General features: G+C 33.2%; 2 protein-coding genes across 2 annotated transcripts; both read left to right on the forward strand.

Moving 5' to 3' along the window:
• The first annotated feature begins 269 nt into the window (after positions 1-269).
• LOC111063876 lies at positions 270-7073 on the forward strand. Its single transcript, XM_039444466.1, has 6 exons — positions 270-323; positions 599-677; positions 2237-2469; positions 2912-3082; positions 4312-4499; positions 6840-7073. The coding sequence occupies exons 2-6, from the start codon at positions 673-675 to the stop codon at positions 7056-7058; spliced, it is 816 nt and encodes a 271-aa protein (XP_039300400.1). The 5' UTR covers positions 270-323; positions 599-672; the 3' UTR covers positions 7059-7073.
• A 10708-nt stretch (positions 7074-17781) lies between these two features.
• LOC120355777 lies at positions 17782-25670 on the forward strand (the record flags this gene model as incomplete). Its single annotated transcript, XM_039444467.1, is given in 2 exon segments — positions 17782-17832; positions 25070-25670. Coding segments are annotated over 2 exon segments (636 nt in total), but the record flags the coding sequence as incomplete, so codon positions are not given.
• Between the last annotated feature and the right edge of the window lie 75 nt (positions 25671-25745).

Genomic DNA, 25745 nt, shown 5'->3' on the forward strand with positions numbered 1-25745 from the left:
TTTTTTCTATTAGAAAATCTAACTGGTAGACGTTTTTTCTAATAGCATTTTTAATATATTGTAAAAGTATTATATTTTGTAAGCAATGTAGTACAGTATGTTTTATGTTAGTACTTGGAAAAATGTACTGCCAGTTCCCTAATAATTATATGCAATAGTGTGTATTTTCTGAAACAGTAGATCTAATCAACAACAATTATTCAGAGGCCCGAGTAAAATATGTTTCTCGTGCCACATCCCCACACCCGTATTTTGGATGGTCACGTTAAATTATCGGTTCCGGCTGCAAAAATCAGATGTTCAGGATCCTTGAAATTGATCAGGTACGCCTGAAAACATTAGACCTGGGTCAGCCAGGTCCCTTGATATATTATTATTAATCAACAACAATGTAGGCAGGCGTACATAGAAGCACATAAGCCTATGATAAACCAGATTAACAGAAATATAGTTTTTACATTTTTTAATTCCTTTGAAATATCTAACTTACCTTTTTTACATTTATTAAAATGTGTACTAGTGTAATAAATTACTACAGTATTTATATAATAGTAAACTTTGTTAAAAATGAATTACATAAGAAATTGCTTGATTACAGAATAAAATAATACCACCTTGTGATGATGTGAAAATGTCATGCTCCAGATAATCACAATAGGATTATAAGGAGAAATGTCGTAAGTATATTTTTGTTGATACCGTACCTTGTTCATAATATAGGTAGTCTGATGCATCCTCGACATGATTATACAGTTATACTATCCTATCTTACTCATTTACTTATTTGTACTTGAGTTTTTCGTTGCTGACTGGGAAAACCAGATGGTCTATGTCGAGGGTCTCGGCGTATCTCCCCTTAGACTCTGTTATGGCAGTGGATCTTGGAGAATATAGAATCATATCCAGTTCTGCCAGTAAATAGATGGGCTGTTTACCAGTTGCTCCTTTACATGCGCTGAAACTTATTATTTTCAGCATAGGCTACTCTACAAACTTGGGGAGCTGATTGAATGATTTAAGTGCTGCTAAGAGTGCCAGTCAATCTGCCACGAGAGGTACCGGTAACTTATATTAACATTTCCTGCACCTCAAGTTTGGTAAACATGTACATTGCTCATGCTTTTCTTTAGGCTGTCTACTTTGTCTTTTTGGTATAGTAATGAGTAATATTTTAATATGGATGAATATTTTCTATTTTCTGAAAGTGACTCACAGTGAGCGAGGCGGTCCAAGAAGTTATAATAAATTCTGATTGCTTTTTTTAAGCATGTTCCTATGTCAAAATTCCACAGGTATTACTGTGGAAAAGTGAATGGTATGACCACAGTAGATATTCCATTGTTACCACATATTTTTTATTTTAATTTGATGAGTAGGTAGATGAAGTACTATTGAGCTTCATTCAAGTCCGAGTGACGTGTGTGTTTCAAATCACGATTTCACGTATTATAATTGCAATTTCTTGATATTTTCTATAATAAATATGTTGCTGCAAGCCATATAAATCTCTTACATGTTTGGTTAGCAGATTACAATAAGTATCATTCCAAGCGATTTATTTATATTGAAACTTACTGTTGAATCAACAATGTTTTTTTCAACTATGTCATTTTCAGAGAGCTAGACAATGAAATGTCATGGTCCAAGGTATCAGAGACCTTGCTGACATCACAAAGTGTCAGACCAGCGAGGCCTCCCTCCAAAGACTATATTCAAATAACATTCAAGCTTATGAATTCTATAACTTTAGAAGTTATAGAATAACCTTTCCCCTCTAAAGACTATATTCAAATAACATTCAGGCTTATGAATTCTATAACTTTAACTGGGAATTTCCCCGCTCTGAAGCCAAAATGTGTAGTATCTGCAAACAAAGTAGTTTTTTACAGAATTCATAAAACTGCTCGGCTATTATCATCTAATATCAAATTTTGGCATAATTTTTTGTTTTTCATGAATAATCGTAGCTAAGATACTAATTTTTTTTTCTTACGAAGATTGCAGTATGGTGAACAATGGTGAACTTTTGAATTTCTAATTCTGAACTGTTATATTCTCGGCGTTTCAGTTGAAATTTAGTTTCATATTCATTATTATGTATTTGATTATGTTTATTTGTGGGCTGAGCTGTGTTCAATATTTATTATGTAACATTCATATAACTAATAAATAAACCAAATCAAATCGATGATTAGTGCTTGGTGGAGTTTTGCATAATCGTTTCACTTATTCTCAGGTGTGAAAATAGCATGGATGAGAAGGAGGAGGAGACCGCCACTGTTTGGGCACTTTTCAAAACCAATTTCTCCTATATTTTTCGTGAAGACTATCATGGTGAAGATGTCAAGAAAATAACCAATGTTTTGAAAAATCTGTGCTGTGTGCAGTCTCAAACAGCACTGTTTGTTCCTTCAAAACAGAAAGATGAAACCGAATCTGATTTCAAAAAACGATTTCTTGTGCGAATAGGTATGTTATTTCACCATTTTGTAAACTTTTAGAATGATATTGAAGCAGTTTTTGAGCAGTGCTAATATTCGTCCTTACATAACACCAATCCACCTTGCTATTCATAAATTATTCTTCACTGTTGGAGAGAGTTAATCATATAAAATATGATATTCAAGTAATGTCTATCCAAGCGTTTTCCTATCAATGAAATAAATTTTCCATTGAAAGTCCAATATATCTCTACTTCTAGAAACTCATTCAATCCATTGTGTATTCAAAGTCCAATATATCTCTACTTCTAGAAACTCATTCAATCCATTGTGTATTTAAAGTCCAATATAACGCTACTTCTAGAAACTCATGCAATCATAATCTTTGTTATATAACGTTATTGGTTAATGCTCCTTATGAATATGAATATTTTCTGTCCTTCAAGTTCAAGTCGAAATTACTTTTTCAGCTCAAGTTATCTGGCTGCTGGGCCAACTGATGCAAATTGCCTGCCGTGAAAGATTATCAAAATTGCATCAAGTTTCTGTGGAAGCTCAAATCAGTATTTTGGGACTTTTAGCTGAGAAAAGTAATGTCATGTTCAAAGTTCTCATAACGGAGTACATTCAACTATTCGAAGGTAAGCTTTTTTTTGTTGATTGATTTGAAGTTGGTGGGTTCCTTTTTCGTCTTTGTTTGCATTTTAATCCTTTTCTTGAATGTTTTATTATCGTCTCATTTTTAATTGAAAATGTTGATGGTTTGTGATATTTTACCAACAGCTGCCATTCTGCCATTAAAAAATAAACACTTTTTATTCCAAATAGGTTAAATTACAACATAGCAGTCTTATTTTTCTATGATTAAAAGATTTTCAAGTGTTGAAAAAAGGCCCAGCGTCTGAAAGCGCTCCACAAACGTGAATAGAGCTAATAGCTTTTAATCATAAAAATTAGATTGCTATGTTGTATTTTAAATATTTGAAAGTGGTTATTAACAAGCAGTTTGTAATAGAGAGAAACATTGAAGAGAAATTTTAATTTTCAAGTTTACAACATTATATAGAGCTAATAGCTTTTAATCATAAAAATTAGATTGCTATGTTGTATTTTAAATATTTGAAAGTGGTTATTAACAAGCAGTTTGTAATGGAAAGAAACATTGGAGAGAAATTTTAATTTTCAAGTTTACAACATTATTTCAAGAAACATTGAAGAGAAATTTTAATTTTCAAGTTTTCAACATTGGGGCTCTGAATATCTTATGATAAAATAGCCTATGTACAATTTGCCTAATATAAGCAGGACTGTCTCACATGTATTTAATTCAACTCATTTTATTGCAATTGTAGTCATAGCCAAGTTATTTTACCACTGATTTGATAATCTGGAGGTCATAGAATCGTTCCCAGTTCTGGTCCAAAAATATTCCTTGGGCCACTCCCGTGCTTTTAATAGAGATGTTGAATCTGTCCATTTCAAGACTGTCTAAAACTTTTGTTAAGTCACTTAAGAGGTGCTAAAATTATTGAGATGTAATCTGGAGAACTGTGCACCAGTTCACAACCAGCCAGGTTACACGATATTCTTTGTTAAATTCCTCTTTCCTATAATTGAAATATGTTCCTTCTGTCAATATTATAATATTGATTCAGCCCAGTTCACTCAAATATAGAATGTTTATAATTTCTTCATGGTTTCAAGTTCCATATTCATTAAATTTTTCATGTGTATTATTTAAAATCATTGTTTAATGAATAAACTTACAGAGATTGGTCAGTCGAGTAATACTATAATAAGCAAATAATTCCAACTTTATTTTGCTGTTTCAAACTATTTGTAATATAAATTCATATCCTGTCGATTTCAGATATTTCGAACCTAAGAGATGCAATTGGAAAATCGATGGAATTTAAAGAGCATAAGATTGAAAGGTTTCATCCGAACAATATGGCGATTCTGCCTCCTGAAAGCGCGTCTGAATACAGCAGTGAAAATTATCCATTCATCATATCTTCTCGCGATGATTGCTCTCTTTTATTGGAAAAGTTACTGCCTGTGAGTAACGATAATTCTTTTTTCACGTATGATTCCTGTTGGAATCACACGTTTAACATCAAATGTATATGTTCTATTAATGAAAAATTCTTATGTTTCTCGTATGTCAGCTACTGAGCTGATGAGATTCCATATTAGATGTGAAAAAACATTCTATGGCATTCTGCGAATTAATCATTCCAATAACAGTGAAATACAGTGAAATCTCATCTAAAACTATATTGCAGTATTTTTTGTAGAGAACATAATATATTATATGAACACATTACTCAATGATAACGAGCTCCATTCTTGTTAATGTAGGCAGTTTGTTGTATACGAGTACATTTTTGACAATTTTTATATCAATTATACTTTATAGATTTTCAAAATATAATTCATCTCATCAACAAAAATGATCATGAATTCAATTTCAATTTATTAAAACACAAAACAAAATGACAAAGAATTACAAAACAAATAAAATACAATAAAATTTTTACAAATATAAAAAAACCATGGGCTTTGTGATTGGGTGTGTTGGAGAAGAGAAAAAAGAGAGGAAGATACCTAGCCAACTATGGTTTCCCATATAATAGGCAGGCAAAGAAGAGAAGAGAGAAGAGATGAGGAAAAAAGGGAAGGGAGAAATGGGGGGAAGGAAGAGAAACAGAGGAATAGGTACGCAAAATAAAGGTAAGCGAGTCAACTGAAAAATGGAAAAAAAACAATGCTGGAGCAGAAATCTTGAGTCTTATACATCTAAATGGAATATGAAATTACTGTATGTCCAGTTTTTTATATCCAGTTTAATTTTCCGCTGATCTTATTGTCCATAAGAAAGTGATTTGGAATAAGGTTTATTATTTTAGTACCTATGTAAATTAACTGCCTCCATGTACATTCAATAGTGTTATAGGTAGAATATTGTTATAGGTTACATCTTTGTTAGCAGTGGCCCTTAGATTATAATAATTAAGTGTAGAGTTTAATGTGAGAGGAAAATCGGATCTATATTTTATTAAGTATTCAATTACGGTTTTTATGTATAATTGACGTATAGTCATGACCTCAAAATCACTAAAAACCATATCCGTTGGATAGAACCTGGGTTTGCTTAATATAGTTTTAATTATCAGTTTTTGTGCTACAAAGAATTCAGCAATATGGCAGTTGAAACAGCCCCCCAAACAACTATGCCATACTGCAGAATTGACTTGACTAGAGCATGATACATCATTTTCAGGTAGGTTTTATTAAGAATTCTGCTAACTTGGTAAAATTTAAATGATAAATATCTCATTTTTCTACATATGTATTTAATATGAACATCCCATTTAAGGTTTTCATCAATTATTATGATTCCCAAGTACTTATTATTAGTGACTTTTTCAATGGTGGGACAATCACAATTACCCAAGTTTGAATTGCACTGAGAATGGAGTCTCAAATCTTGATTATCGTTAGGCTGCCCTACTCTATTTGCAGAGAAAGTTCTGTAATTAGTTTTTTCAATATTTAAACATAAGGTATTCTTATCTAACTACTTCTTAATTAAGAGCATATTATGTTCAGCTATGGCATGAACTTCATTCCATGAATTTCCATGAAAAATATCTGCAGTATCATCTGCAAAGGATATCACAGTTGAATTTAGAAGTCTTAAATTTAAAAAGTCATTTACATAGAGTATGAAAAGGATGGGGGAAAGTACATTACCTTGACGAAGACCATAAGAAGTTAAGTTAGTTACATTAGATTGATCATTTATGGTTAGGGACTGGGTTCTATTACTCAGATAGCTTTTGAACAATTTAAGCGAGACTCATCTGAAACCATAGTACTCTAGTTTATTGAACAAAGTATTATGAGGTATTGTATCAAAAGCTTTGCTTATATCCAGGAAGACCGCAATAGTTTTCTTATTGGAGTTTATTTTATCAGATGAAGTATTGATGAATTTTATTAGAGCGTCAGATGTACTTTTACCATTTTGGTAACCGAATTGGTTCTTGTTGATTATTTTGTTAAGATTCAAGAAAGAAACAACTCTTGACTTTATTAGTTTCTCCATTATTTTAGCAAGGCTGCTGATAAGACTAATCAGTCTATAAATACAGAATTACTGTAATTAGATTCGAACAATTGGTAGAAAACTAGCAATGCTAGCTGTGGATAGGCGTTTTACAATGATTCTGTGAAAAATGTTACACTGAACTGACTAGTGATATCACTGTATGAGTTTTTTCATATTTCATAGTGTATTTCTGTTGTGAGTGAAATGAGATTTGTATGATGCATACAGATTTTTAAAATTTCACACAATTTAGAACAGTATTAAAAAACCTATTTTGTTGACAGATTATTTCGTCGCAATTGCCTATGCTGGTGAACTGTTCAGAGCCGATACCGCTGCTCTGTGATTTGATTGAAAGGTCACTGCAAGATGATTCCAAGATTGTTGTAACAGAAACGGTCAATATGCTAGCCAATTTGGCACATTCCAATGGCTTCAACTCCGAATTGTCAATTGTAAGTAATATCTTCAATATTTTTATACTACTTTTAATAGCAAATTAGCAACCATTTAATTGCCTCTGTAGAGTGCCGTTTGCCGTTTTATCTCGCAATGATATCTTACATTGTGATTGAAGTTTTCAATAAAATTGATTTATTCATTATATGCAATTATTCTACTAGAATATACTATATTATCCAAAACATTAATGTCATAAAGATAAAAATAAATTTTTCGCCCCACTTGGATGTAATGAGCTGGTTTACGTGCGTCATATGGAGACCGAAAGTGATTGTTTTCTGAACAGGCCGGTAAAATTTTTTCGCCCCACTTGGATGTAATGAGCTGGTTTTCGTGCGTCATATGGAGGCCGAAAGTGATTGTTTTCTGACCAGGCCGGTAAAATTTTTACGGCCCTAGGGCTGTAAAATAACCTTGAAGTCAGCTGATTCTGATTTGATGTGAACGTGTTTACAAAATAGTTTATGAAACGGAATCAGTTTATGCTTCTAGAATTGAATAAAGTATTTGGCAATAAGATACTATCATTCTATTTGGATAAATGAAATACAAATAAGATATTATAAACTATTCAAATTCAATTTTCAGAGTATAATAGAATCTAACCTCAAACCTCCTAGTAAAGCGTTTATCACGGAACATGGTTGATAAATGGAATCATTTTATGCTTCTAGAATTCAATAAAGTATTCTGTAATAATATATAGGCCTTCTATCATTTTATTTAAATGAATAAAATACAGATAAGATATATATTATCAACTATTCAAATAATTCGATTTTCAGAGAAGGATAGAACTTCTAACCTAAACTTCCATTGACATTCAGATCACATCAAATTTGCCAAATTTAAAGTGTGCTAAAACAGCTGATCAAAAACTTTTTCAAGTGTGATAAACCAGCTGATCAGAAACTTTTCATTATTTGTGTTTATCATTCAATAATTAAAACATTTATAATAATATCATCTTATTGTCATTTGGAAGAATAAAAAGTATAAACTCAACCTCTTACATAATTGAACATAATCATTTAGGTTATTTAGACAAATCAGAATAAAAAATAAAAATACTTGGACAATTTCTTGATATTCAGATTACCTCAGATTTGCTAGAGCTATGACCTTCCACTTTTGCTTTCGGAAGTGCTTATAATAGACAACGAGAATAATTATTATTCTCATATATATTTTGTTTATTTTCTGTGTGGCGAAAAATAACGTTCTCACCATGGGCAAAAATGTTTTTCCGGCTCTCAATCTTTTCTAGTCCTCGGCCTACGGCCTCGGACTTGAAAACCGATTTCGAGCCAGAAAAGTCTCATTTTCGGCCCTAGGTGCGAAATATACTATTACGGCCCTAGGGCTGTAAAATAACCTTGAAGTCAGCTGATTCTGATTTGATGTGAACGTGTTTACAAAATAGTTTATGAAACGGAATCAGTTTATGCTTCTAGAATTGAATAAAGTTTTTGCAATAAGATACTATCATTTTATTTGGATGAATGAAATACAAATAATGAGATATTATAAACTATTCAAATTCAATTTTCAGAGTATAATAGAATCTAACCTCAAACCTCCTAGTACAGCGTTTATCATGGAACATGGTGGATAAACGGAATCATTTTATGCTTTTAGAATTCAATAAAGTATTCTGTAATAATATACTATCATTTTATCTGGATGAATAAAATACAGATAAGATATATATTATAAACTATTCAAATAATTCTATTTTCAGAGTAGGATAGAACTTCTAACCTAAACTTCCGTTGACATTCAGATTGGCCAAATTTCAAGTGTGCTAAAACAGCTGATCAAAAACTTTTCATTCTTTGTGTTTATCATTCAATAATCAAAACATTTATAATAATATCATCTTATTGTCATTTGGAAGAATAAAAAGTATAAACTCAACCTCTTACATAATTGAACATAATCTTTTAGGTTATTTAGACAAATCAGAATAAAAAATAAAAATACTTGGACAATTTCTTGATATTCAGATTACCTTAGATTTGCTAGAGCTATGACCTTCCACTTTTGCTTTCGGAAGTGCTTATAATAGACAATTATTCTCATATATATATTGTTTATTTTCCTGTGTGGCGAAAAATAACGTTCTCACCATGGGCAAAAATGTTTTTCCGGCTCTCAATCTTTTCTAGTCCTCGGCCTATGGCCTCGGACTTGAAAACCGATTTCGAGCCAGAAAAGTCCCATTCTCGGCCCTAGGTGCGAAATATACTATTACTACACACTATTTTACCATTAACTGTTGTGTTCCGAATAGAGAATACTTTTCCATAAACCACAAATTTCTATTTCCATAGTGTGATAGGAAACTTGAACTGTCAGCATTGTTTGAATAGGTAGAATTGATGTAGATTATGAAGAGTTACTAATACTTTTTTAAATTTCATTTTACATACGGTTAGTGTCGGACGAATTCTGCCATTAATACTTGATAATGAATGGCGAGAATCGTCAGAACTAGTCGTGTATAAAATAAAATAAAAAAGGGTATTATTAGTTCATTGTAATTATTAATCTTTAAAGTAGCGCTATCAAAATACTTGAATGTAGAGTATTGATGATATAACGTGTAATGGGGTATTTATTAATATGGAAATATTGGGGTTATATTATTTAAGATATTGAGCTGGTATTATAGTAAGAATTTATAATGGGGGAATCGCTTTGCTTGTGAGAGGTTAAATTGATCTGACTATAACTCATGAGAAAAGGAACTATAACTTGAAAGAATAAACAAAACATAATATAATATATTAGAGAACTAAATAATCGATTTGATTTAATTGAAAACTCAAAGTTAAAGTGGAAACTAAAATAAAATATTAAGAATACATTTTAAATAAACAATATACATAAATAATAAATAAATAATTATTTAATATGTAATATGTTATTATATAAATAGTGTATATTATATATATGTAATATGTTATTTAATATGTAAATAAATAATTACAGGATTTGTCTTCAATAAAAAAAATCTATGAATAATATATATTAATAAAATTGGGGTATGCATATAATTCTTCAAAAAATAAGGATATGATCTAGGAATCCGAAATGTTACAGGGATTGTGGACTCATATAATACTACATTATGAATTTCTTTAAATAGAGCACCGTGAAATAGAGAAATCTCTTGAGAAATTGATAATATAAGTATAAGTATAATTGATAAGTAACTTACTGAACCAGGAAAATGGTGTCTCGGAACAGAGGGGTAGAGCCGGGCCCGATTATCTGCTGTAGATAGTTCCAGGTCCCGTCCTCGTAACCGACTGCCAAGAGGCATACATTTTCAGTCCAATTTTACTTGTCATGAATTTTCACCGTCGTCGACACTTTTAATTTTTAAACAATGGATGCTCTTGGATTGTGAAAATTTCTTTTTAAATAATCGGCTACATTACATCCCCGGGTCCCCCTAAACTTCGACCCGAAGTTATCAAAACAAATTACAATTCTTTATTTAACATACTTGACTCTAACAAAATGAAATTACAATTGATGCCTCCAATATTATACAATAACATGGAATAGGAATTATCAAATGTTATACTAAATACAATAAAATAAGATAAGATAATAATTTAAAGCATTGTTGATTAGAGTCCAAAGATATTCAGGGGATAGTCCACGGCTGGAGTGCGTATTGGAGTAGACATCGTAGCTCTTGCCTTACTCCAAATATAACTTCGAATACATAAATAAATTAAAGTTAAAGTCAGTAGAATTTGCCAGATTATAATTACATATATGATCAATTTAATATTTGCTCTTAGCAGATCAAAACTGTTTGGCATCTCAATATGTTTGAACAAATCGTTAGAAAATAAATTATGTGTTTCAATTGCTGAGAAGTGAATATGCCAACTTTCATTTAAAATATCTGTTAAAGTGAGATATTCAGGTATTTTCTCGTGTTCAAAAATTGGTAAAGAGAGTTTTGTAAAGTTCGTCCACATTGTGAGGAATAAAATTGATGAATTTAGGCAAGGGATGGGAACGGGAATCATAGGGATAGAGTGTGCTAATCATAATGTCGTTGTTGTCTAGAAGTTCGCATGCGCAAGGGATGTGAAGAGACAGTGTTCCTGGTCCGCTCCCTGGGATTGTTTTGGTTGTATTTCCACACCGAATCTTCATAGTCTCTCTTGGGTTGTGGAGTAGAAATGTATTCTCACGAAGGCGTGCGATCTGCGTTTCATTGTCGTTTGGCTGACAATTGAATTTGCCGACTTGATGCAGTTTTGAGATTTCACTTCAGTTGATAAGAGATGTAGACATGTCTTTGTGGCCATTTCAGATGAAAGTTCAGTTCTTGGGATCAAGCAGAGTCCTTTCTGCTTGAATTTGCAGTCTTCTTCTTCATCTTCGGAGAGGATTTTCAGGTTGCTTTCTTGTTTCAAAATGAGGTGATGTTGGGTGGTCAAGTGACAGGTATGTCCATTCCAATGAAGCGGTATTGATTGTATCTGCAATAGTGCTGTTGTCAAATTCCTCGTTATTGGTATTTTGAGTCACCAATATTTCGCTATCTGTTTTTCTGTAGGTTGTCAGTTTCAAATTTCGAATCTTATCCAGTTCTTCTGTTGCTAGTGTGTAGTTGTTTCGTTTGATTGTCTGTTTCAGTTGTTGAAGATCTTTCTGTGAGATGACATGACGAGAGAGCTGTTGATTGTGGCATCTCGTCTCTATATCTTGATAGTTCTGGTTGAGCGTCGTCATGTACATGAATATCTTGTCCTCAGTTGAGTTTTCAGCAAGTCGACTGTAGAATTCTCTTTTTGAAGTTTATTCTGCTTTGCGGTTGATTGTTGCCAAATAATTAGGTCGTGTTTCATGTAGTTCAGTACATGTTCTACGGTGTGAGCCATGTCGTTCATCTTGCGTGTGTTGTTCACCAAATCTACATGGAATAGAATAGAGTAGAATATTTTTATTTGTCCAATAACAATTACATGATTGCATGAGACATTGTCAAGATAGTTATAATATTCAATTACATCTTAATATATTTCTGTACAATATAAGTCATAATAAAATCAAACTATAATTTTTTTAAAAGTCATAATACATTCATATATTCACTTCTCATAGTACTCTTTCAAACTGTAAAAGGGATTTTTGACTAGAAAATTGTAAAGTGCATCTTTAAACTTCAAAAACGGGAAATTTCTTATTTCTTGAGGAAGGTGATTGAAGAGTCTCAAACCTACATTTACATGGCTTCTTAAGTTCTTTGATAACCGTACTTGTGGTATATGCAAATTTGCATAGCTTCTTGTATGGTGTGTGTGGATGTTTTTGTTGCTGGTTAGATTTGTTTCCTCAGACTTGACATGTAGTAGCAGGGTGTACATGTACAAACAAATAACTGTCATTACTCTACTTTTAATAAAAAGTGGCTTACAGTGGGCTCTCATCTCCGAATTGGTTATAATTCTAATTGCTTTCTTTTGTAATAACAAAACTTCGGATACTCTTGCACATTTCCCCATAGAATAATACCATAATTCAATATAGAATGAAATAGAGCATAATGGATACTTATAAAATAACTTTCAGGTACATGGTATTCCAAAGTCTTTAACAAATAAATAACCTTTGAAAGCTTACTACATACTGAATCTATGTGTTCACCCCATGTCAAATGATTGTCAATCTGAACCCCCAGTAATTTAATTTTTCTCACATATTTTTCTGGAAACTTGGATCTGGTGTTCAATGAATAAATGACCTCTTGTGTGTTTGACTCATTGATGACAAAACTATTAGCTTTGAACCATTTGACAGCTTGATTTAGCAATCCTGTTTAGAGTTTGTAAGTCTCTGTCAACAGAAAGAAAAGTTGTATCATCTGCGAACATGATTGTTTTTGAAGACGTTATACTATTAGGAAGATCATTGACTATCACTAGAAACAACAGTGGCCCCAGTACCCTGGGGCACACCAAACTTAACATAGGAAGCAGATGATTTGTTTCCATTCACATCAACTATTTGCGATCTGTTATCCAGATATGACTTGAAAAAATTGAGACACTCTCCACGTATTTCCAAGTGATTTAATTTTGAAATAGAATTGAGTGATCTACACAGTCGATTGTATATGCATATAATTCTTCAATAAATAAGGATATGATCTAGGAATCTGAAGTGTTACAGGGATTGTGGACTCATACAATACTACATTATGAATTTCTTTAAATATAGCACCGTGAAATAGAGATCTCTTGAGAAATTGATAATATAAGTAACTTACTGAACCAGGAAAATGGTGTCTCGGAACAGAGGGGTAGAGCCGGGCCCGGTTATCTGCTTTAGATAGTTCCAGGTCCCGTCCTCGTAACCGACTGCCAAGAGGCATACATTTTCAGTCCAATTTTACTTGTCATAAATTTTCACCGTCGTCGACGGTTTTAATTTTTAAACAATGGATGCTCTCAGATTGTGAAAATTCATGTCAAATAATCGGCTACATTACAAACGTATTGAAAAGTTGATGTTATTTATAAGGACTGCTGAAAGTTTTAAATGACTCTATAGTGCTTCCCCTTTTTCCTTGATAAATATAGAATATTATTTTCTAGATACATCCTACTGACAACCTACAAATATTGTTCATAAACTGATAACTTCTTTTCTTGTAGGCCAATACTGCTCCACAGGATTTATGAATGAAATGAATTATCTTTTACTCATATTTCAATACCTTTTTCAGTCCACACTGAATATGTCAGAAGCTTGGTACCTATATGAGAGCAGTTGATACGACTGGTGATGATACTTTGCTGAATCGGGGCTTGGAAGCATTCAAAAGGTATTGATGCTCTCATCGAGACTAATGGTACGTGTCATCCAACTCTCAACAAGATTCTACTCGATTCATGATTCCTCTTGTTGAAAAAGATAGTCTATCCATGAGATCTGGTAAGTAACACATTTTTCATGTATGAGAGTACCGTAGTCCGTATTTTTAATTTTTTTAGTAATCATGAACCCTTGTTCATGTTTTAGAAAGAAAATTATGATCACCCCAACACATGTTATTAGTGGGGTAACAACACGTTATTAGCACAAATTATAGTGGATATATCAGTTTAGGATTAAGTTACCTATTAGCAACTTCTTTGTATGTGTATTATATATTATATATAAATTAAAACAGGAGACATATATAAATAGATTGAAAACACTTAAAAACTTGCATTATAAACGGAAATTTTCGGGAACTGAGTTCCCTTCCTCACCGTGTTTTAAGTGTTTTCAATCTATTTATATCTTGTGTCTCCTGTTTTATTTATATTACAAACTTTAAAGTGTTTTCTGTTATGTGCTACAAATATTATTTTATAATATATATATATATATATATATTATATAAATATATATATCTAATATATATATATATAACAGGATACACACGACACGGATAGATTAAAACACTTGAAAACTAACATTCAAACGAGAATTTTCGGGGGCTGGGCCCCCTTTGTCAATCAACCAGGAAGTGAAGTGCAGATTTAAACATTCTAACGGTCGTGACCATAGAGACGCGGTAGAGATGTTGTGTAGACCATAGAGCACAGACGAACGGAGGCGCACTGATGAAGGAGCATTATGGGATCAGTTGGTGGGCCATGATGGGTTATTTCAAGCGGGAGATTTCAAATTTGAGTGGGTTATGGATAAGGAAAGGTGTAGATTACGAATTGATAGAAAAGAGGAGATTTAAAATTAGAAATCCAAAATGAAGTAGCATAAAATTAGAAAATTGAATTATAGAATTGAATTGAAATTAAATTTATTTTCATTTTTATTGAAAATTTATTATATATTTGATAGCAGTGAAATTTCTTATAATATATGATGGAATTTATTTCAATTTAATTGGACAGTTGGTGTAGAGTTGATAGTTATGGTACTATTGCTGTCTGTTAAGACCAGGACTGGAAGCAGCTCCACACCCAAAAAAGCTAATTCTTTCGTCTTGACATCTATGGAGGGGGCTGTGGGAGGGAGAGTGGCAAGGACTTTGACTTTGAAGCATTGGTCAAGTTCTTGTGCTCAGAGCCATGGGTGGGGATGGGTAGGGAAGTATTATTTTTAAAGGAAGCCCTGTGATTGTGGATCTGGAGGTTTAGGGCAGTGGTGGTTTCACCTATGTAGAAGGCAGGACAGAAGTTGCAGAAAGGAGGTAGATGCAATTAATTACTGGATTGATGGATTTGATGGGTGTAGTTTGTGATAGGACTGGTAAAGGAAATGGAAGGATCATGATAGGGCAGGTTTTACAGCGGGGCGTTTGCAGGGTAGGGTACCAGTCGAGTTGGGATTTGATCAGAGGTGAGTGATTGGTTTTTATTAAAAATCTTTTGAGGTTGGGAGGCTGCTTGTAATGAGGGTGGGTGGTTGCTGGAAAAGGTGTTTGGTAGAGGGATTGGAGGAGACCACATGGAACAGATCTTTAAGGACAGGTTTGAGGTTTTCGATTCCAGGGAAGTAGGTAGTACAGAGCTTTGGAGTTTTGTGGAATTTGGGATTTTTTTGTGGTTGGATTAGTGTCTGTTTTGGAGGAGATTTGTTTCTGTAACAACCTTTCAGGATAGTTACATTTCAGGAGGGATTGGTGGAGTTTTTTGAGGTACTGGTCAAGGTGATCACTGGGGATCACTGCAAATTTTTTGGCCTCGGATTGAGAGGGAATGTGGGAGGGATCTTTTGATGTGGTAGGGATGGCAACTCTCAAAGTGTAGGAACTATTGAGTGTGGGTGGATTTGGTGAAAGTATTGGTGGATAAGGCATTGGAGTTGGAAAGGATTACGTTGACATCTAGGAAGTTGATGGAGGATTCAGAGATATTCCAGGTGAAGGAGACAGAGTAGTTGGAGTTGAGTTGATTGAGGAAGTGGGAGAGGGTATCATGTCCATGAGGCCATATGAGGAATATGTCGTCAATGAAACGGAGCCATATCAGGGGGGATAGGTTTGTTTAGAAAGGAAATCCTGTTCAAGGAGGCCCATGAACAGGTTTGCATAGGATGGTGCCATCCTGGTGCCCATGGCTGTACCCTGAATCTGAAGATAATATTTATCTTCAAACCTGAAGGCATTGCTTGTGAGCACCAGTTTTACCTCTCTGATACCCTCTCCCACTCCTCAATCAACTCAACTCCTACTACTCTGTCTCCTTCACCTGGAATATCTCTGAATCCTCCATCAACTTCGATTACATACATTTTCTTTGCGACTATGTCAAGGAGGACAACATCAGGCTTTGTGGCAATCCTGGTGGTGAAGAATGAATAATTCCAATAAACTCGGCATCTTTCATTTCCCAAAACACTCAATCACCCCTGGGGCATAAGGCAGCATTGATGTTTTGTCGATACAATATGAGTATCTAAGATGGTAATAGAGCACTCGCAGAGCAGCATTATGTCTATGGATGTAGCCCACAGCTGCATGAACAGAGCACGAAGATAAGATGTGCATGATTGTCGCTGGTGCTCTATGACACACCCTGCGACTGATATCTGGGACATCCATGTGCATAATAATAATAATTCTTATGATATTTTTATAATAATAATCTTATTTTTGATATTGAATAAATTTTTGTTTTTAATTTTATTCTCACTTGTACTTTTGAGATTTTTTAATCTCGAGTCATATTACATTTTTAACGATTCATTTTCAAGATTCGAACGTTTTGTGTTGAAATGTCATTCTACTGTGCCCTTGATATACTAGGTACATATTTTTATAATTTGTCACAGCTCAAAACGCCGAAGATTCGGCACTTGCCAGCTGCAAGCTTAAGCTACGTTTACACCACAGTTCTCAACTAATATTTCAACAAATTTCGACAATTTGTTGCCAATTTCTCAAAAAACACAGCAACATTTAACTTGCTTCTACTGTAAAATTGACAACATTTTTAATGAAAACTAATTTGTGAACAACATTTTGTTGACAACTCTGGTGTAAAAGTGGCTTTAGATGGAAATTGTAATTGGAAAGCAACAATAGAAAGCAATAATTTCTATTACACTTTTATTCTTAAATGAATTACATCCGTTATACAAATGTAGCTTGAGTTTTCTCAATACGGTAATTACTTGATATTTGTGACAATCGTGTCTTTGATATTTTTCACAGATGTTGGTCAGAGTATTAGCAAGTTGATAGCTGTTCTTTCAGCGTCATGTTTTTTGGGGAATGACAGCATTTTGAAAACCCAAATCAAGGCTCTCCTTCCAGATGTCTCTTACTGCCTGGTAAGTGCTCTCACCCGATTATACATATTCTTTTTTCATAGTTATGTTTTTTGCTGCATTCGACAAATTCATTTTTATTCTCTTAGATCAATAATTATGAATTTAACTCATTCACGACTTTCAAAATCCTGCAATAACAGAAGTCACAAAAATGCATTATGCTTCTTTTTCATTTTGGTTTGAAAAATATTACTTTATCATCCAATAAGTACGGTATGTTTATATTTGAAAATATTGAAAAACTTACTTTATGCACAAGGAATAAGTACATGTAAAATAGAATTATTTTATTGTATAAAAACTTGAAATCTATCAAAATTCAATGATGCACATTTAACTCATTGGTTTCTATCTCCCCAACTGCGGAGTTAAATTATATCATATTAATTTGTTTGCCTTTCAGAAAATATGCCGATATTGGAAGAACTGTCAAAAAAGAATGACTGCTTCTTTCGAAGGAATGGATTTACCTGAAGATATAATGACAGCCGATAGGTAATTATTTTGTATATTGAAGATAACTAACCTCAATAGTAGCGGTATTTAAAAAAAATCTCCTCTATTTGAGGGGAGTTCTCAATTGAGGACTATTACAAAGGTAATTCTCCTTATTACTTGGTTTACAGTTGAAAGACCAATGGAAAACATGTGATGCCAATAATCTGATTGGAGTTTATTGCTTGGTTTGTTACTACTTTCTTCACAGCTCAATAATTTTGCCTGTATTCAAACTTAAAATGAAAAACGCCAAATTCAAAAGTTCGGTAATTCAAATCTCTTGATCAAGTTCAAATAGATTATCCCTACTCATAAATAGTTAACCAAATACCAGTTAGGCAGGCCACTAAAGACAGAACAAGTGTGTCGAACATGTTCGTCAGCCGAACGCGGTAGAGTAGACATCGTAGTGCCAGCGTAGTCTATATTGTAGAATTAGCTAACAGTATTCTAGCCGTCAGCAATAATAAAATTATTGTCTTTAAACTATAACAGTTGAAAAGTATTCGAGTGTTATGAAGTGTATTTCCATAAAAAACTTCAATTATGGATAGATCGGGATCTCAATTCCGTACACCGGTGAAATCGCCACCTCTTCTAGCTCCAGAGTTTGAGGAGGAAGATGATATTCGGAGAGATACAGCTTCATCAACTTGGAGGATCAGAATGCGAGCAAAATCATGGACCAGAGTTTACTGGAAGACGTGGGAACTCTTCACGATCTTTACTCCGATCTCATTAAATGGGGCAGTGAGACATTTGAAAAAAAAGCTATCTCGAGCGGATTTTGATCAATACAGTGCTCTGTGCAACAAGCTGGCATTGATCATAACCAGAGTCGAAACGAGGAAAAACCGGAGAAAGAAAAAACGAAGTTCTATGCAGACTGGATAATTGGAAAAAACATAAACCAGCTCTCATCGGACTTCAAGAGAGGACAGCCACCCACTACTACTGCTACAAGATCATTTGCAGAAGTAGTGCAAGTACCAATTAAAATAAATAAACAGCAGCAGCAACAAGTGACTGGAAAAAAATAGTGCGCAAGATCACCGAGAAGAAGAACATCGTGATAGTGAAGCCTGCAGTGGTAACAGGAAGTGATAGTGAAAGCAGTGCAAAAGTCAGAGAAACTTAAAAAAAACAATTCCGAAAGAAAAATCACTGAAAATGAAAAAAGCGGTAAACGTACGTGGAGGTGGAGTGTTATTGGTGATGGACCCATCCGAGGACAAGGTAAAAGTTCTAGGAAACAAACTAATTAATGAGAAGAATTACTTTACTTTACTTTACTTTACTTGAACTAGAAAACTGATTTAGAAATTAGTACTCCTTCGTTAAAAAAAACCTAGAGTAATTATATATAATGTATCTAAAGAATTGAGCCAGAGTGATTCAAGTCTGGAAATTTTCAACAGGAATTTCTCAAACACAATAAATAAAGAAACATTTTATAAAGAATTCAACCCATTATTTAAGGTAGGTAAGAAAGAGAGAGAGTGAGTACACCCATTGGGTAATCGAATGTTCTCCTGATATTCGACGAGAAATAATTAATAAGGGGCGAATCTATGTAGATTGGACCTCTTGTCGAGTCAAAGATTACACATCAGTAACTCGTTGCTTCAAATGCTTGAAATTTGGCCACACCTTAAAATTTTGTAACGCAGAAACCACAATCTGTGGTTTCTGTGCTCAAGAGAATCACGAGTACAATACTTGCCGTAACAAATCACAAGCACCTATATGTGCCAATTGCAAGAACCATAAAAAGGATGATAAACATCTTGTAAATGATACAACTTGTCCCTGTTATATTAGAGCAATTCAAAGTTTAATAGATAAAACGGACTATGGCCAATAAAATTCTGTATTTAGAGCAGAGGTCAAAAACCTTTTCTATCACTACACTTATTAAGAGCCAACTCGAAATTGTGTCATTCAAACAGAAATACGAAAACCTAAACATTTTGCTGGCTCATCACATATCAAAAACAATTGACTCTTATGTTTCAATACTGTTTAACAGATTAGTTTTTGTAGCCTTTTACCTTATTGTGATTAATTTATTTTTACTCTATAAATATGACGAATGATTTAATAAAAATAATTTTGAAAATGAAATCTCAGTTGAGTCATACAATACAATTCAAGTAGATGATATTTTCAATTTCAAACCGCAAAATTATACCACTGAGCCTTGTAGATTTGTGAATATTTGTCACATGAATATAAGAAGTATGAATAGAAACTTTGATAACTTAGCATATATTCTAGGGAATTGTGATACTAAATTTGATTTTATAGCTCTTAGTGAAACTTGGATTAACGATAGCACAATTAATTACAGTTTGAATGATTATTCAATTCATAGTGTACCAGGTAGACTGAATAAATGCGATGGAGTTTGTATTTTTACTAGGAACACATTCAATGTTGAGAACATAAATTTTCTTATACTCGAATGTAATTCTCTAATACTGAGTGTCAGTAAACCTGATGAAAATATTAAATTCACAATAGTTACTATTTACCGTTCACCTTCTTCTAATTTGCAAATTTTTCTCAATAGTCTGAATGATTGCATTGATTACTTGAAACATGAAAATAGTCAAAACATAATAATTATCGGTGATACAAACATAGATATAAACAGTAACAAAAACTTTTTTAATGAATATTTCAATCTTTAGTCATCAAATGGTTTTTAATCTTACATTAATAAACCTACTCGAGAAATAAACGGATTCCAATCATGTATTGATCACATATTTTACAAAAAAACAAACGATGCTTGTGAGTCTATTATTGGATCAATAATGAAAACAAGTATTACTGACTACTATCTGACTTGTATAAACATTGGTCTTGGAATAAATACTGGTAGAACTGAACCAAGTGTTAACACTAGAAAATCTATAAACTACCATGATTTGATAAATAATCTTGAGAAGTACAATTGGTCTGATGTTGCATCACAACTTGATTCAAATATTTAAAATGCTGTTGAATTATTCGTTGATGCATTATCCACTGAAATTGGAAATGCAACCCAAATGAAAATTGTACCACACAAACTAAAGCCTCTCAAGCCATGGATAACTGCAGGATTAATAACTTTAATAAGAAAACGAGATAAAATGCATCAGAAATTAAAAAACAGCCTCAAAACAACTTTATCAAATCACGATATAAAAACTACAGAAACACATTAAACAACATGATAAAAAATCGAAGTATGACTACTATAATAATAACTACTCCAAAGCAGAGGCAATTCGAAAAAAACTGGTGTGGCGCACTCACACAACTTTCCTTGCCGTTACGAAAATTGATTATCTGACGCTAGTGTTCCCACGCATCTGGAGTCTACCAATTCAAAGATCTGAGCCAGCTGGTGTCAGGACAATAACGCTGGAGACAAACGATGTCTGCTATCTCTTCATAGTGAATGATTTCATAGATCAACTGTTGCCAACACTTTGCAATTGAAATAATCACATTTTATCGAATTTCGAGCTTATTTTCAATTTTAGGTGAAAATGTTACTGAACATTATTTGTAGAGATATTCATGCTCAATCTTTTCCACTTAAAATTTTCTGTTTAAATTGTATCTGAAGCCTGATAATTGGGAATCTAAAATCAAACTTTGCATAGATGGAGCGGAGCTCCTGAAATTTTTACAGATATGGGACTTGTGGAAGTTGATAGAGCTTATCAATGATTATTTTAGGTATAAATTTGATCAAAATCGTTGGAGCCGTTTTCGAGAAAATCGCGAAAAAACCCTGTTTTTGACGACATTTTCGCCATTGTAGCCGCCATCTTGAATTGCATTTTTCGAAATTGTTCGTGTCGGATCCTTATAGTGTAAGAACCTTAAGTTCCAAATCTCAAGTCGTTCCGTCAATTGTGAGATGAGATATCGTGTACACAGACGCACATACACTCATATATATACACACACACACACACACACACACACACACACACACACACACACACACAATACAGACCAATACCCAAAACCATTTTTTTGGACTCAGGGGACCTTGAAACGTATAGAAATTTAGAAATTGGGGTACCTTAATTTTTTTGGAAAGCAATACTTTCCTTACCTATGGTAATAGGGCAAGGAAAGTAAAAGACATGGGAGTGTATCAATGATTTATTGAATATAAAACGAGATAAAAAAATACCCAATATAGATCCCGAAGTTCTAAACCACCATTTCACGCATGTAGGTCAATTATATGCTAATAAAATAATAAATAACAGCCCTAGACAACGTACCCATGCCGATTCGTCAATCACCTCTTTCAAATCATTTTATTTGGCTGATACAAACAATGATGAAATAATAGACACAATCAGTTCTCTCAGAAGTAACTCTTCTCCTGGAGTAGACAATTTGAGTTCTGCCTGTCTGAAAAAATAGCTTCCTATATTGTAGAGCCTCTTAAAATGATAATAAATAAATGTTTTTTGGTAGGTTATTTTCCTAAGCTATTTAAAGTTGTTCCTCTTTATAAATCAGGTGATAAATCAAACCCCTCAAATTATCGCACAATACGTTTAATAAATAATTTAGCTAAAATAATGGAGAAAATTATAAAAAAGAGACTGGTAAGTTATTTGAATAAACAGAATTATCAATAGAAATCAATATGGATTTAAGAGTGGCATATCAACAAAAGATGCAATATCCGACTTTTTGGAAAGAATAATTGAAAACTTAAACAGTAAAAAGAAAACTTTAACAACTTTCTTAGACTTGACAAAAGCTTTTGACATTGTATCTCAGTCAAGATTATTAGAGAAGATGGAACACCTTGGAATCAGAGGCTCACCTCTCAAACTTCAATAGTTATCTAACTGAACGGTATCAACTACTTAAGCTGAATACTTTATCAAGTAATAAAAAACTTACTGAATAGACTATGGTCTGCCTCAAGGCACTGTTTTATCACCAATACTTTTTCAAATTTATATTAATGATTTTCTTAAAATTGACATTGGGAACTGCTCAATCGTATCCTTTGCTGATGATACCGCTCTCACTTTCACTGGCAATTCCTGGGGGGACGTGCGCCTTAGCGCAGAAAATGGTCTCAGAGTAGTACAATCATGGCTCGATGAACATCTGCTTACTTTAAATGCTTCTAAAAGCGTATTCATGACTTTCTCACCCAATGCCCAAACACAACCTCATGAAATAGAAAGTATTAAAATACACCAAGTAAACTGCAATTGTCAACAATCAACAATTACTACTTCTGTCCTGAAATTCGAAAAAAGGACCAAGTAAAATACCTGGGAATACTGTTGGATCCATATCTGAGATGGAACATTCATATAAACAGCATGTGTTTAAAAATAAAATTTCTAATACATAAATTTCATCAAATTAGAGAACTAAATAACTTGAAAATAGCTTGATTAATCTACTTCTCTTATGCACAAGCTGTTTTACAATATGGAATAAGAGCTTGGGGTGGAGCCTTGAACACACATTTTGAAAAACTTTTCATAATCTATATATATATATAAAAGCGAAATGGTACTCACTCACTGACTGACTCACTCACTCGCAGAACTAAAAATCTACCGGACCAAAAACGTTCAAATTTGGTAGGTATGTTCAGTTGGCCCTTTAAAGGCGCACTAAGAAATCTTTTGGCAATATTTTAACTCTAATGGTGGTTTTAAGGGTTTAAAGTTCGTCTTATAGTATGTATATTCTTCTTATTATCTTAACTATAATTGAAAAATGTCCGTACCATAATGTTAATATAGAACTATAATCTAGAAAGAGTACCTCTTTGAAACAGTTTTAACTGGTAACTAAATTAATAATTTTGTAAGGTTGGCATTAACTTGAGTTGACTTTGTTAGGTTGGCACCAAGTTGAAGATTGAAATGCATTTATCGCGGAAAAATTGATTGGGCACTGCTACTTCAGTCAGAGCTATTCCTGGGAATATTATATTACTAGCCGTCAGGCTCGCTTCGCTCGCCATATCCGTTTAGCCAGACGTTTAGTCTGGACCCCCGACTGGATCGTCCTAACATATGATAAAAATACTCATTCTTGGACGATCCAGTCGGGGGTCCAGGGGGCGGAGCCCCCTGGGTAGACGAATATGGCGAGCGAAGCGAGCCTGACGGCTAGTTCAAAAATATATCATTAAAACAATTCTAGGCAAACTCAGACTTTATCCTACAAGCGATATTTTCAATGAATTCATAGTACTAACTGTTCGACAGCTGTACATAAAAACTTGATAATATATATTTAGAAGAATAAAATAAATTTCTTCTTCGTGAAAGAAACTTGAATTTAAATTTACGTCCTACTAGAGAAACATTCCATCGCAGGATGGATTTGAATGTATGTGAAGACAATTCACTTACTTATCACAGAGAATAATAAATCTTGTTCCTACTCATTTTGTTGCCAATACAAGCCGGAGCAAAAAACTAAAGAGATTGAGGAATGGATAAGATCAAATAAAACTGAAGAAAAAATCTTCTAAGCATCAACTGTCTCTTGTTTTATGATTTGTTTTTTTTTATCATATAATAATTATTGTGTGTTATTAACTTTTATCTAATTTCATCATCTACTAATCAAAAATTATATTTGTGTGTAAATTCCACTAATCTTTGTTCTTATTTTGGTTTAATTTCTTAGTTTATTTTGAATAAATATATTACTGCAACTTAGGTCTACGCACAGGTTTTACCTTGTAGGCTACTCTTAAACATAGATGGACATAAAAAATATACTGCAGTTTTGGGATCATTTTATATATTTAATAGTATTTTCTTGTATTATTTTTAGATGTTATAATATTATATTATTATAATTGTGTATGTTTTTTGAGAAATAAAAAAATTTTGATTTGATGTGTGAATATCTGTCCATACAAGTTGTGTTTTATTCATCCATACTAAGCTTTAGTTATGCTCCAAATTGTTTGCTTTATCCAATAAATGTATAAATTCACTTCCTGGTGATTCGCTATTGATAGAAAATTCTTCTATTCACCAAATAATACACAAATTTATTTAGTCGTTTTTCTCAGCAAAATTAATTGAGTAATTTTCATCATAAAACTAGTACTGAACAGTTATAAATTAAGTTATTGCTCCTGTTATATCATTCAAATGTTTTGTTGATGATAGATGCATCTCTGGCTATGGTTTGACATTTTTTATTTTGTTTTCAGAAGACCAGATGAAGCGATTAGTCTGATGGACAGTGAACTTTGGGAATGTTTGTGCAATTCGTTAGTCTCTAAACTTGAAATGATCGATTGTTTAGCAACCGTACATGAAGACTTGATGATATTGGTGTCATCTGTTGTTCGGTCTGCTGCCAACTTGACTGGACTTCTAGATCGCTTTCAAGATGGCACTATCGCCGCTTTCAATACGAACTTTTTCCTTGCTGTTTCGACTGTTGCATGCAATTGCTCCTCTGAAACCAATTTTTCATGCTTTCAACATTTGTTTGAAGTGGTAACTAAGCTGATGCTTTTCCCGGAGAGTGTTAACATAAATGAAGATATTTTGAAGCGGATGGTGATAATTGTTTCTCTGCCGATTACAAAGGACGACCGTGCGATAGAAGATGTCTTCAAAGATAGAAGAGAGGGCGATTCCGTTAGGTGTCAGCTGAAAGGTGTGGTCTCTTTGATAAGGAAAGAAGAGAGCAACCCACTTTTTGAAAAAGTGCTGAAGGACTGTATTTTAGGCCTTAGTAGAATGGTGGCCAATAATGAAATAGAAGTCAGAGTGAGGCTCCTAGTCGAATGCTTCAATAACAAGATACTTTTATCAGAAATAATTGAAAGTGTGCCCTTTCTTGTGAAGCACATGCACTCATTGTATACAGAGCTGGAT

This window comes from Nilaparvata lugens, unplaced genomic scaffold, assembly GCF_014356525.2.
Source record: "Nilaparvata lugens isolate BPH unplaced genomic scaffold, ASM1435652v1 scaffold4742, whole genome shotgun sequence".
Classification (NCBI taxonomy): Eukaryota; Metazoa; Arthropoda; class Insecta; order Hemiptera; family Delphacidae; genus Nilaparvata; species Nilaparvata lugens.